At 41.5% G+C, this 14,007-nt stretch overlaps 1 protein-coding gene across 5 annotated transcripts in view; it reads left to right on the forward strand.

The window, feature by feature from the left end:
- pde1a (phosphodiesterase 1A, calmodulin-dependent) overlaps positions 1 to 14,007 on the forward strand; it is a 628,668-nt gene that overhangs the window by 559,898 nt on the left and 54,763 nt on the right. For all 5 annotated transcript variants that reach the window (XM_078551925.1, XM_078551927.1, XM_078551926.1 and 2 more), the window contains one exon: positions 3,923 to 4,004. In XM_078551925.1, the coding sequence (XP_078408051.1) occupies positions 3,923 to 4,004 (82 nt within the window). The remainder of the gene's footprint in view (positions 1 to 3,922; positions 4,005 to 14,007) is intronic.

A 14,007-nucleotide genomic window follows, 5' to 3' on the forward strand; every position in this document is an offset into this window, starting at 1 on the left:
CCCAACAAAGGAAAGCATTCCATATGCCTTCTTGACCACCTTGCCACATGTCCTGCCACCTTTAGGGACCTGCGGACATGCACGCCAAGGTGTCTCGCTTCCTCAACCCCTCTCAATAACTTACCGTTTATTGAGCCTTCCCTTGCTTTGTTTGTCCCCCTCAAATGCATTACCTCACACTTTTCCAGATTGAATTCCATTTGCCAATTCTCCGCCCACTCAACCAAACCATTGATATCATTCTGGAGTCGACAGCCATCCTCTTCACTATCAACTATATGGCCAATTTTTGTGTCATCTGCAAATTTTCCAATCATGCCTCCCACATTTAAGCCTAAATCATTTCCTGTCACTTAGCCAATCTTGGATCCAATCTGCCACCTTCCCCTGTATCTCATGATACCAGTTTCCCCCCCAGAACAGAAGTCCTGAACTTCCTCAAGTTTTAGACTTTCCCATGGAGTGCACTTTGATTTCCAAGTAAGCTCACTTGCGTGTTTGTAATGAGGGTCAGTGAACCTGCAGGTCTGAGTTTCCTACTGTTATTCTCACAACATACTCAGGGTAGTTTGAAAGTGAATTAGAAGGTGCAGCTGTTGCCTGGATCAGTGAAAACTAGAAAAGAGGAGCTGGTGAGCCTAAAGGGTGTGGAGAGTGTTCAATAATGATTTCTGCAGCTGGGAGCAACTTTTTGACATCCTTTCTTCATGACCCTGATGTGCTCTCTGATTGATATTGAGATTGTGAGACCACCATGAGATTTTTGACCCTTCTAATCCTACAGCACAGCAGAGATTCTCTGTCCAATCAACAGATACTCAGTCGGGAACAAGATTCTTGCTGAAATCCCATCCTGCATGTTAAATGAGGCATCACAATGGAAAAGTTAAAAAGATCTTGCTATCACTATCACACCTATCCACCATCCTCTTATCCATCGCTCTTTTAGCCAGCATGACTCAAATTCCACATTTACTACTTGTCCATGCCAAGTCCTTGCCTTACAGTTTTGTCCATGCCTAAGAAATGCACCCAGTCAAGATGCAGCATACAATTTAAATCCTTGCCATGCTAAATCTTCCATGGATTTCATCCATCAAAATATTGAAACATAAATTCAGGGCCCAATTTTAACACTGTGTAAATGGATGGGATTTAAATGAGTTAAAATCTCACCCCAATCTTTTTACTGCCATCTGAGTTGGGTGGATGGCCTTTTTGGCCATTTTGGGAAATGCAGAAGTGCAGTGACATTGGTCAAATGTGTCAGTACAGAAATTTTGATAGTCCTGGCCATGTTTACTAATATTATCAGTCACCTATTTAAACAATATGTGCGTAGCTTGATACTTGATATTGTACTCTTATCAGGGAAGGAGAGTAACACTGGTTTGTCAACCAGAGACAGTGCCAAACTTGTGTTCCAAGTTTCTTTGCCACAGTTGGCAAAAATTTGTTCAGCTAACCTGGACAATCCAGGAGAGTTTTCATCACTCACTCACAGGTAGATAGGCAATTTAAACTTTGTACTAATGAAAATAAAATGTCTCTTTACCCAATGCAAAATCATTTGGAAGGGAGGAATATTCAATTCCCAATATGAGCTTATGAATCTGCAGCAGGAACACTAAAGGTGAAAATTGGCCCATGGTCTGAAGGCTACAGATACTTCCCTGACTCACCTCCTTTGTAAAGGAAGCATGAAATACTGTGCTTTAGGCACTTTATCAACCAATACAAGGAAAAGAATAAAATAAAGTTGGCTCTTCAAAATATTTAGGAAAATTAAATAATGAAAATTTCAGAAACTACGCTCATATTTTATTGTTAACATTGCAAATAAAACACACAAAAGCGACATAAGAGTTCCTTCACCAATGGAGATATCCTTTCTTTTATTTCAAATAAGCACTTGAGAGGAAATATAGAATAATAGAATAATATTGAATTGTGTTAGGCTTTCATTTAAATGTCATTGATTCAAACCTGGTATCTTAATGAGGCTGGTTCACTGAATAGCTGCCTCTGTCTCCACTAATAAATTTAAAAGTGCATTAGCTCAGGGAGAAATTAGTCAAGGCCTATTCTCCTAATTCAGCTCTCCCTCTATTCCGCACTTGGTCTCCTAGCACACAGGACTGCTGTAATACCATGAGATAGATTTTAACTCCCTCAGCCCCGTGAAAATGGGATTTTAGTGCCTATAAAATTGTGGAGGTATAATTACTGCCCTGTTCCTGTCTGTTTCCATGGAGCCTCTGCATGGGCAGCCAAGACACCTGCAATTCTAAAATGCTAATCAGGATGTGATCACACACATAGGACCCCAAAACAATTCTAAAGTACAGGCGGGCATTCATGGTATTCAAAAATCTTGATACATGCTGCCAATCCAGTCACATGTTTTCTGCTACTCTTGCCTCATCGATAAAGCTCCTGGCTCAGCTCTGCAGTGAGACACAGAACTTCCCGCTTATCATTATTGGTCATCTGCCTGTGAGAATTGGTTCAACACGTGCAGTTCGCCCATCAAATGTAAATGAGCCCCAGCTCTCAAAATGCTTTGGAGCTGTTGCCGAGAGCATTGAGTAATTGTGCAATCGCCCAGTGTCTGTCCTAGGTTCAAATTGACCCCGTGTTTTTTGCTTTGTCATTTACCAATCTTGCGAACAGTGATTTAGTTTAATGCTAACTTTACATTTTCAGGATATAACTTAATGATAATTAATCATATTATCTATTGGTATACATTACTTAGCCGAATGTTGCCTTGTATCTAGTTCACATCATCATTTTCTGTTCTAAGCAGCAGTACATCCAATTATAGTGACTTGAGGAATAGCAGTGTAGAAGGAGGATACAAGGCCCCATGGATGATGTAATTCTGTCTCCAACACCATTCTGAATGCAGGACATTAATTTGGACAGGGCACATGTTCTAAATGCATTATTAATCATCCCAGGATTGACAATTAAAATCAATACAGATGATTATTTATAGAACTTAAGCATTTATCCAAAAAGAAATTGAAATTAAATTAAATATTAAATTTTAATGTAGTTTTAAATTTCAATTTCTTTTAAATATTAGTGTTAATGGCTTCTATTAATGTTTGTGATTGGTCATGTAACTATTGTTTGAGGTCTCCAAGAAATGTCCAAGTTTAACCATTTTATGTCATGTTAACCAATGCCTTATGACCTAGATAAGCCACATAATTGGATGGAAGTGATGTGAAGATTTAGTGACAATGGCTGAGATCTCTAAGCCAATAAACTGCCCTTTGTACAAAGTTAATGATAATCTGGCCCACCAGTTAACTATAAACTATATTTTCTTCTCTTTACTATTTTTAACAGAAAAGTAGACAGTGTTCCTTGCTTTATATTGGTATCAACTTTTTCCACTTAAAATCGCAACTGCAGAAAAATACAACAATATTTTTAAATCTGATCTGGTACTAATTATGTATCATTAAACACTCAGTTAAAACCTTTTGAAATCACAGCAGCAAAAAAATTATTTTATTTTCCCCTGCCCAGTCAGCACTGTGGAAGGGGAAAAATTGATATCATCAGCTAGATTTAGGTTACAATTTCATTGTGTCCTGCGAATGTGCCAATACTGAATGGCCTGCATTTCAAACCATTACTATTTAATATTGGTCTACATATACTTTTCTCACAACAAATGCATGTTATTATTTACATCTAATCAAGTTGGTGCCAATATAGCTTTGGTGCCAGGGCTAGATGCATAGGAAATAACAGAAAGCCTTTCCTTCTCACCCCTGTGCCCCACCAAATACACATGCAGATCAGCATTTACTATTGTTACCTATCCTTCATTCAAGAATATATAACTATTATTTGACAATGTAATGTTTTCTTTAATTTTGAATATATACCATTTTCTATACAGGGTGATAGTGAAGCAGACTTAGGGTTGCCGTTTTCCCCACTGTGTGATCGAAAATCAACAATGGTGGCTCAGTCTCAGATCGGTAAGTATGTTTAAGCATGATGTCCGGGAACCTGTGTGTATTGTTGTTGAGAGACAATTTTCTGTTTATTGGGTCCTGGTCTCGCCTGTCAAAGTTATTCACTATTCCAAGATCACCCCAGAGCACAAAGATAACCCAACAGCTTTTCTCCACTGCTCGACTTAAACCCCTCTTCCTTGTCTCCTTCACCCTCTCCTCTAACAAAAAGTTTGAGAAGCTCCTGGATTTCTTTGAACCTAAGATTCAGACCATCCAATCAGCTGTCGCTGCTGCTTCCTGCTCTTCCCCAGCCCACCTGACCAAACTTGTTTTAAGGTTTGCTCCCCGTGCTTTAGCCTTAAACTTGCATCTTTCTCTAGTTTATACCTAATCTTCCCTCATGTCTTCTCTGAGCACAGCTTGTTCACGAGACCCACCTCCTGCCTTCTCGAACCTGGTCATCCAACTTCCCTTTCTGGCACCCACGATAGCTGACATTGTAAATGGTCTCACTTCTCAGGCACTGTCTCCTTTCCTTCAAATCTGCTGTCATAACATCTCCTCAAACAAACAAACCTTGGCCATTCTGTCCTTGCAATTCTGCCACATCGCCAACCTCCTCTTCCTTTCCAAAGTCCTCGTACATGTTGTCACTTCTCAAATCCGTGCTCATGTTTCCCAAAACTTCATGTTTAAGTCTTAGCCTTCAGATTTCCACTCCTGCCATAGTGCTCAAAAGATTCTTATTGAAGTCACAAATGACTTCCTGTGTGAATGTGATAAAGGTAAGCTTTTCCTTCTCATCCCTTCAAACTGCCTGCAAGCCTTTACTCCAACAACTCTCCACTGTCACCAGCTGGGTGGGATTGCTCTCACATAATTGCTTTCTTATCCATGTAATTGTAGCCAAAGAATCACTTGCAATGGCTTGTCTTCCTGCTCCCACACCATTACCTCGGGTGGCCCCCAAGGATCCATCCTTGCTTCCTTCTATTTCTCATTTACATGCTGCCCCTCAGTGACATCTTCTGAAAACACAGCATCAGTTTTCACGTGTATGCTGATGACACCCAGCTCTATCTCACCACCATCTTTCTCGACCTTTCTCCTACCTCTAAATTGTCAGACTGCTATCCAACCCTAGTACTGGATGAACAGAAGCTTTCTCCAGTTAAATATTGGGAAAACCAAAGCCATTGTCTTTGGCCGCAGCCACAAATTCCCTAGCCATCGATTCCATCTCTTTCCCTGGACAGACTAAGTACTAAACCAGATTGTTATCAATCTTGATGTTATATTTGACCCCAAGATGAGCTCCATCCACATATCTGCATCATCAGTAAGACTGCCTATTTCCAACTCTGTAAGATTGCCTGATACTGCCCTTGCCTCAGCTCATCTGCTGATGAAACCCTCATCCATGCCTTTGTTAACTCTTAACTTGACTATTCCATTGCAATCCCAGTTAGTCTTCCATATCGACCCTTCATAGACTTGAGGTCATCCAAAACTTTGTCTCCCATGTCCTGAATTGTATCAAGTTTGTTTCACCTTTCAACCCTGGGCTCACTGATCTAGTTAGCTCTGGGTTATGCAATGCGTTGATTTTAGAGTCCTCATCTTTGTTTTCAAGTCCATTCATGTCTTATCCCTCCCTGACTCTGTAACCTCCTCCTCAGCCCTCTGAGTTATCTGTACTCCTCTAATTGTGGTCTCTTGCACATCTTTGATTTTAATTGCACCATCATTGGCAACCATGTCTTCAATTGCAAAGGCCCTAAACTCTGGAAGTTCCTCCATGAAGTCTTCGACTTTTTTCCTCTCTTTCTTCCTTAAGATGCTCCTTAAAACCTCTTAGACCAAGTTTTTGGTCAACTGCCCTAATATCTCCATATTTAGCCCAGTGTCAAATGTGCTAATTCTCCTGTGTTGTGAATACCTAGGTCATGGTTTATGTGCTTTAGAATATATCTTTTAGTTATTTAGAATATTTGTAGTTTTAGGAATATAACTTTAAGTTTGTAGGATAAAAAAGCCAGAATAGAAGAGAGAGAGCTATGAAACAGCAGGTAGGCTTACTTAGTTGAAGAGTAGGAGACATGATGTCTGCCCTCCTTGCAGTAAGGACAGTCCAGAGAGGTGATTTTATTTTAGGAATTAGGGTTAAATTAGTTTAAAAGCATTCAGTAAACCCCCAAAGGTTATAAAACCCACATTTACTTCATTAGGTCAAAGAGGAAATTATAAATGAGGTATAATTAATCTAAAGGGCAGGTTGAGGTTAGTCCAGAGCAGACTACATTGTCATGGAGATGGTGGAGCTTAGGAAGGCTCCCTGGTTTCAATTTATCTGTGTGTTTTCTTGGGGAGGTTTTTGGTTGCAGTTTGGACCTCATATGGTTTGTAGCTCATTGAGAGACATTAGCCAAAATAATGACAGTTAAGCAGACCTGCACTGTAAGCAGAATAAAACACTAACTCATTGATTTTGTGAGGAAGAGAAGCTGAAAGATTACCTAGTTTGAAGCTAGTGAGAGAATCTACAGTAGGCTTCACAGTGTCTTACTGCAAAAGAAAGTAACCAGCAGAATAGCTTGGAAGTATTGGAAAGTAACCAGAACAAGGAGCTAGGGCATCCATAATCAAGAGAGGGTAAATGAAATTTAACCTCTGAGAACAGCTGAAGCTGAGGAAAATTTTCCAGCGATTGTGGAATACTTATGGGTGATCCCTACAGAAGCAAATAACTTTAAGACTGATAGGTCTTATAAGAGAATTCTTGGAAGAAGTAAGAAGTAACCCTGAGTGCATAGCATGCGTAGTTATAAACTATATTGTTAAGTTAATAGTGCTTGCTTTGTTTAATTCTTTTATATACAATGACATTTGTATTTTGTTAAAAAAAAGTGAAATCCTGTGGTGTCGTCCTATTGGTTAAAACAAGGTGTTTGGATTTCTTTTTAAATATTAACGGTCCCTATCAGGATTATAAAACCTGTGAAATACCTTGGGGCATTCTAATATGTTAAAGGAGGTATATAATACAAGTTGTTGTTATGGTTTGTTCTGCTTTTCAGTAATGTAAAGCAGCACTAAAAGTGCTTGGTGTATGGGGCTAGTCTATTTTTACCTAGGTGCTTCACCCTGGTGTTCACCTTGTGACTCTATCCCAGGAATTTCCTCAAAGCTAGTCGCACTCTGTTGCTGCATGGCCACTGGAAATAATGATGGGAATATTAACCATCAAAAATGGGTGTCTTTGGATTGGGTGGGATATAAAAATCTTAGACCTCACCCTAACTCATCGCCAACCTGTGCACTTTAGGTTTTAATGGAGGCCAGACAGCAGGCCTCCAGGAGGTTGGTTAGTCATTTAAATACTATATATTGAGGTTCGTGCATCATCATATTCAATTTCTATTTTGAATGTTACCCTTGTGGGCCAGGTTTCCTAGGCCTTGGGAAGCCCAATAGCTAAAGGGAGGTGAGCACTGCTGGATCCAGCAGATAAGTACTTTTCAATTGCCCTTCCCCTTCCCTGCTGAATCGACTTACCTGCTTCCACATCCAAGCTTCCTGCAATCAAAAATCCCGGGACACAATCTCCCACCCAACCACCCATCCCATCTCTCCTCTGACACCTCTGATTTCCCCCCTCCAATACTTCCATCTGATCACCCCCACCAACTTCTCTGATCTTCCCTCCAATATTCTTGATTTTCTCCCCCCATCAATGCCTCTGATTTCTCCTATCCCCAATGCCTTTAAACAGGGGTAGTGGATTGTGAAATCGACACCTTGCCTGCCTATATTGACCAACAAGAAATATGTAGCCCCTTTAAGTAATGGTCACAGAGCTTCAGCTGTATTTTCTGAACCTCATTGACAGTGAACTCTCACTGGCAGATCCAGTCTGGGTTACAGATATCTAATTACATAAACCTTGGGAGATCAGCCACGCAAGATTTCAATGATCATAAATCTCCCTGTGTTTCTTGGCCCTGGGACTAGAAAGATGACCTTAGGATAGGAAGATGCGGAGAAAACCAAATGTTGAAGTTAGTTACCAGAATCTATTAATGACCATCAGCATATCTTGAACAGGTTTAAGAGATCCCTATGTACTGAACATCATATCACTGTCAACATGTTACAGAAGTTTTCTTTCTTGTGATAAAGATCGTAATGACGTATGTGTCTTTCATTACCAGGGAAAATATTTTTTCCTAAAACACCCCCTCCTCCAGGTACCATGCCCTAAGATGGCATTGGCAACCATGGACTTCCATTGCATTGGTCCATGATTATGTCTGGCAAACCACTGCTGTGGTTTTCTGTTACCTTCTGCAGTATGGCTGACCAGAATACTCTCCCGCTCTTACCATTTGCCATCAGCTGTATTGGAAAGATTTGTAGGCTGATTATCAACCTGCTTGGCCACGTTATAAATACACTTTCCGTGTCCATCAAGTCCTGAAGTGGTAATTGAACCGAGAACTCCTGGACCACTGCACCATAAGACCACTGTTCCTAGAACACCACACCAAACAATACCTTATATTCAAAACAAAAACAGAATTACCTGGGAAAACTCAGGTCTGGCAGCATCGGCGGAGAAGAATAAAGTTGACATTTCGAGTCCTCATGACCCTTCAACAGTTCTGTTGAAGGGTCATGAGGACTCAAAACATCAACTTTATTCTTCTCTGCCAATGCTGCCAGACCTGCTGAGTTTTTCCAGGTAATTCTGTTTTTGTTTTGGATTTCCAGCATCCGCAGTTTTTTGTTTTTATTTTTATTAATACCTTATATTCATTATTTTCATCAAACTGCAAGAAAATTGTATATGTTCTGTAATTTTTTTTTATTCTTTCATGGGATGTGGGCCTCACTGGCTAGGCCAGCATTTGTTGCCCATCTATAATTGCCCTTAAGAAGGTGGAGGTGAGCCGCCTTCTAGAACCACTGCAGTCCATGTGGCATAGGTACATCCACAGTGCTGTTAGAGAGGGTGTTCCAGGATTTTGACCCAGCAACAGTGAAGGAATAATGATATAGGGCAGGATTTTCTGGTTTCATCAAAATTCTTGCCCAAAGTCAACAGGCTTTAGGCTGCTCTCCAAATTTTCCAGTGCTGCCCATACCTATTCATGCCACGGGTGGGACCGGAAAATCCCAACCATAGCTCCAAGTCAGGATGATGTGTGTTTTGGCAGAGAACTTGCAGGTGGTGGTGTTCCCATGCATCTGTTGCCCTTGTCTTTCTAGATGGTAGAGGTTGCAGGTTTGGAAGGTGTTGTCAAAGGAGCGTTAGTGAGTTGCTGCAGTGCATCTTGTAGATGATACACACTTCTGCCACCACTGTGCATTGGTGCAAATGGTGCTGAGTTGCAAATGGTGATGAACATTGTGCAATCATCATATTCTTGCAGTATCCAGGATGACAATGGAATAAAGCCTCAGAATTACTGATAAGCAGAACTGCTGAAACCAGCTGTGTTCTGTCCCCTTCAACCTATCATTCTGTCTGTCCGTCTGTCTCTCTCTGCTTGTAGCTACTCCTACCAGGAGATCTGCTGTCATGGTAGGTCATGCTCATGTGTCTTGCACTATCCTTGCACATCCACTGTATCTTGCCTGCAACCACTCTGTGACATCTGTCATCCAAGTGCGACTCGGTCAACACCTCGTTCTGCTGCCGTCTGTTGTAATGTGCCTTTAAGGGATATCAGCATGACATCACTAGAAGGGAAATGTGTCATGTGACCCTGTCTTTGTTTCACATTTGCTTTGAGCAGAGCGCACACACAGCTCTGATATCTTCAAGCTTTATACCTAAGTATAACTGTTCTCATGTACCTAGTATTAATAAATCAACCCACAGTGTGTTTACCAAATCCCTTATGAGTGATTGGTGCCTTGTGTCTTGCACAGTAAATCAGCCCAAGGATTATATCATTCTAATAACACAGCTTGGTGATCAGCAGTGGTAAGGCAGGCGGCAGCAAGATTAAGTACAGGTATGACATAGTGAACAGCCTTAGATCAGGTGACATGGCAAGAGACGACCCTTAACATTTTGGTCAGGTTGAAACAGAGTCGCAGCATCGGAGAGTGTTGAGAACACAGCATGGATGACTGTGAAGAAAATCTTTGAAGACACAAGTGTCAAGATAGTGCTCAAATAAAGAGCTGGCAAGCAGACGGACCCCTCATGGTGAGATTGCAGCACATAGCCTGTCAATTCCTTGTGTGGGACAATGCGTCGAGAGGACCAGCACCGGGTTAGCCCAGTCGGGAGAGGCGAGTGACCACGGTGTGGGTTGGATCAATAACGAGCAGGGGAGAGTCAAACAAAAAAAAAAAATCATAAAAATTGGGCCTGAGATGGTTACATTTATAATGGGTGGCTTCGGCAGATGCTGAACAATAAAACAAATTAAAAGCAAAGACACCATTGCTCCGTGGCATGTTCCCACCACAACTTGTCTTCATGGGTGGAGCTTCGGAAGAGCGCGGAAAAGCGGCTACGGCAACACACATCCCAGGTACTACAGAAGAAGGAAGGTCAAAGGGATATTGCCAGAATGTCTATAAAATTCCCCAGTTTGAATTGGGGCACAGCTGACCTACTATCCAAATTCAAAATGTTTAAACAGTGTACAGAGCTATGATTTCTTGATTCAGGTGTGTCTGAACCAGACAAGCAAACCATAAAAATTTGCCTAGTAATTGGGAATGAAGATCTGTGCAGGCTGAACACATCAGGATTAACAGAAGTGGAACTAAAAGATCGCCAGAAGATATGGACTACATTGGAAGACCAGTTCAGAAATAAGGTTAAACTTCTGTATTTATCAACTAGAGTTCATGTCACTTTGACAACAGCCTACAGAATCCGTACACCACTTTGTCAGCAGATGCAGAGAGAAGGATACATATTGTGATTTTTCAAACACAGAGCTCGCAGGCTGAATTATTGAATTGGTGATCACATCCACTCCCATGGAAGCATTCCAGAAAGATCTGATAGACAGGACCAAAACATATAGCATCTAAGAGCAACTCAAGGATGGACGTAGGTTTGAAGCAATCCTCGCAGGTCAACAAAGCTTACAGGTCCTAAGTACAACCCCAATTCGCTGATGATTGCACAATGTTCAGCAACATTCCCAACTCCTTAGATGCTTAAGTAGTCCATATCCAAATTCAGCAAGACTTGGACAATATCCAGGCTTGAACTGACAAATGGCAAGTAACATTCGTGCCACACAAGTGTCAGGCAATGACCATCTCCAACAAGAGAGAATCCAACCATCAAACCTTGATGTTTAATGGCATTACCATCACTGAATCCCCCACTATCAACATCCTGGGGATTACCATTGACCAGAAACTGAATTGGACTAGCCATATAAATACTGTGGTTACAAGAGCAGGCCAGAGGCTAGGAATCGTGTGACGAGTAACTCAGCTCCTGACTACCCAAAGCCTGTCCACCATCTACAAGGCACAAGTCAGGAGTGTGATGGAATACCCTCCACTTACCTGGATGAGTGCAGACCCCACAACACTCAAGAAGCTTGACACCATCCAGGATAAATCAGCCCATTTGATTGGCACCCCATTCACAAACATTCACTCCCTCCACCAACCACACACAGTAGCAGCAGTGTGTACCGTCTACAAGATGCACTGCAGGAATTTGCCAAGGTTCCTTCAACAGCACCTTCCAAACCCACGACTACTACCATCTAGGACAAGGACAGCAGATAGATGGGAACACCACCACCTGGAAGTTCCCCTGCAGGTCACTTACCATCCTGACTTGGAGTTATATCGCCATTCCTTCACTGTGGCTGGGTCCAAATCCTGGAACTCCCTTCCTAACAACATGTGGGTGTACCTACATCACATGGACTGCAGCGGTTCTAGAAGGCCAGCTTCTCAAGGGCAACTAGGGATGGGCAATAAATGCTGGCCCAGCCAGCGACACCCACATTCTGTGAATGAATTTTTAAAAAATTGTTGATGCACTCACTGGAACACCCAAACCTAGCAAGAAATGTGGAAGGTGTGGCCTCCTGCATGCACCAAGGAAATGCCCAGCCTTTCACCAATGCGGCAGAAAGAGCCATTGGCAGTGGCAGTGCACTAGAGCAAACGTTGATGCAGCTACAAAGAGTCGTGCACTGATCCAAAACAGACCATACACAATGGGCACCTTTAAGCAATAAGAATGACCATCTGGCATCCCATCAGAAACATATACAAGGAGCTTGACAAACCCAAAAATGATGATGATGTGCATGATGATGAAGAGTGGCGAACACATGATTCACACCATCAATCTTGTGGAAAACATAGGTACTATTTCACTGTCCGAGTTTGCCAATATTCAAATTATCTCTCCTAAGGAAGTTGGTAACTATTTGTTATTGGCCAAGATTGACACAGGGCAAGTGCTAACATACAACCTCTGCAAATTCTAAAAGATGTGTATCCACAGATGTGGAAGGTCATGGTGAAATCTACTGTTGTGAAACTTGCAGCATACAATGGTTCATTTATTCCGTGTGCAGGCTCCATAGTCCTGGAGTGCAAATACAATCAATCCCCCTGGGTGTCAAAGATATTCTACATCATGGAAACTAAAGCCCAGTAATTACAGGTCTACCGGCATGTTGAGACCTCACACTAGTAACATCCATGGAATCAGTCAGATATCACAAGACAGATCATCCTCAGAAACTACTTCCATCACCTCAGTTCATGACTTAACATTGAAATATCCAGAATGTTTCAACAAAATTGGCAGTTTCAACTGAGCAGCAACATTATACTTGCAGGAGAATGCAAGTCCGTCAATTAATTCAACAGTTAAGTGCAGTATCCATTTACAAGACAAATTGAAGTCGAACTGCACCAAATAGAGAAAGACGGAATCATGAGAAGAGTACAAGAGCACACAGATTGGTATAGCTCAATCACGTGTGTCTTAAAGAAGGACGGATCATTGAGAATATGCCTCAATGCATGACACTTAAGCACAGCTTTGAAATGTTGCCCTTATGAAAGACCCACACTAGAAGAGTTACATCCAAGATTTGCGAGTGTGTAATTCTTCTCAATGCTTGATGCCAAACATGGTTACTAGTCAGTACATCTCATCAAGAAGTCCCAATAGCTTACTACATTTTGTACAACGTTTGGACGATACTGTTTTCAACAACTTCCTTTCATGCTATCTGTCAGTCAAGATCTCTTTCAAGCTCACATGGACTGCACAACATGCATTGTACCGGGATGCATCTGTATCACAGGCAATATAGCTGTTGTGGGAGGAACAAAGCAAGAACATGACTATAATGTGCACTTATTGATGCAAGCGGCACATCAACGCGCAAGAGATCTCAATTTCTTCAGTTCTATTTATTCCAGTGCCGGCATATGTCCTGATCCAAATAAAGTAGAGGATATTAAAGTCATGCCAACTCCTGAAGATAAGGAGGATCTTTGAAGGTGTCCAGATCTCTTTAATATATTCTCAATTTTGCTCAAAAATTTTAATTGCTAAGGGAACTGTTGAGAAAGAATGCACCTTTCCTGTGGCAAAAAGACCATCAATACCTATTTGAAGTACAGAAAAAGTCATTATCAGAAGTATCAACATTGCAATTTTACAATCCTTGAGAGACAAACTGCCCTCGAGATAGATGCCTCACAGAAAGTCCTGAGAGCATGCATCCTACAAAAAGGAAAACTAATTGCATTTGCTTTTAAATCTCTGTCCATAACCCAGTCCAACTGCTCCAACACTGAGCAGGAAGCATTAGCTTTAGCATTTGGAATCATGTCTTTTCATACCTATCTATTTGGCATAAGATTTATGGCACAGACTGTCCACAAACCACTGGAGATGACTGGGGGAAACCATTGACTAGTGCACCGCCAAGATTGAAGCGTCTCTTGATAAAGATTCAAGGTTGCGATTGTGAGATTAGGTACAAGCCAGGCAACTTGA

This window comes from Cetorhinus maximus, chromosome 11 (genome assembly GCF_964194155.1).
Source record: "Cetorhinus maximus chromosome 11, sCetMax3.hap1.1, whole genome shotgun sequence".
NCBI lineage: Eukaryota > Metazoa > Chordata > Chondrichthyes > Lamniformes > Cetorhinidae > Cetorhinus > Cetorhinus maximus.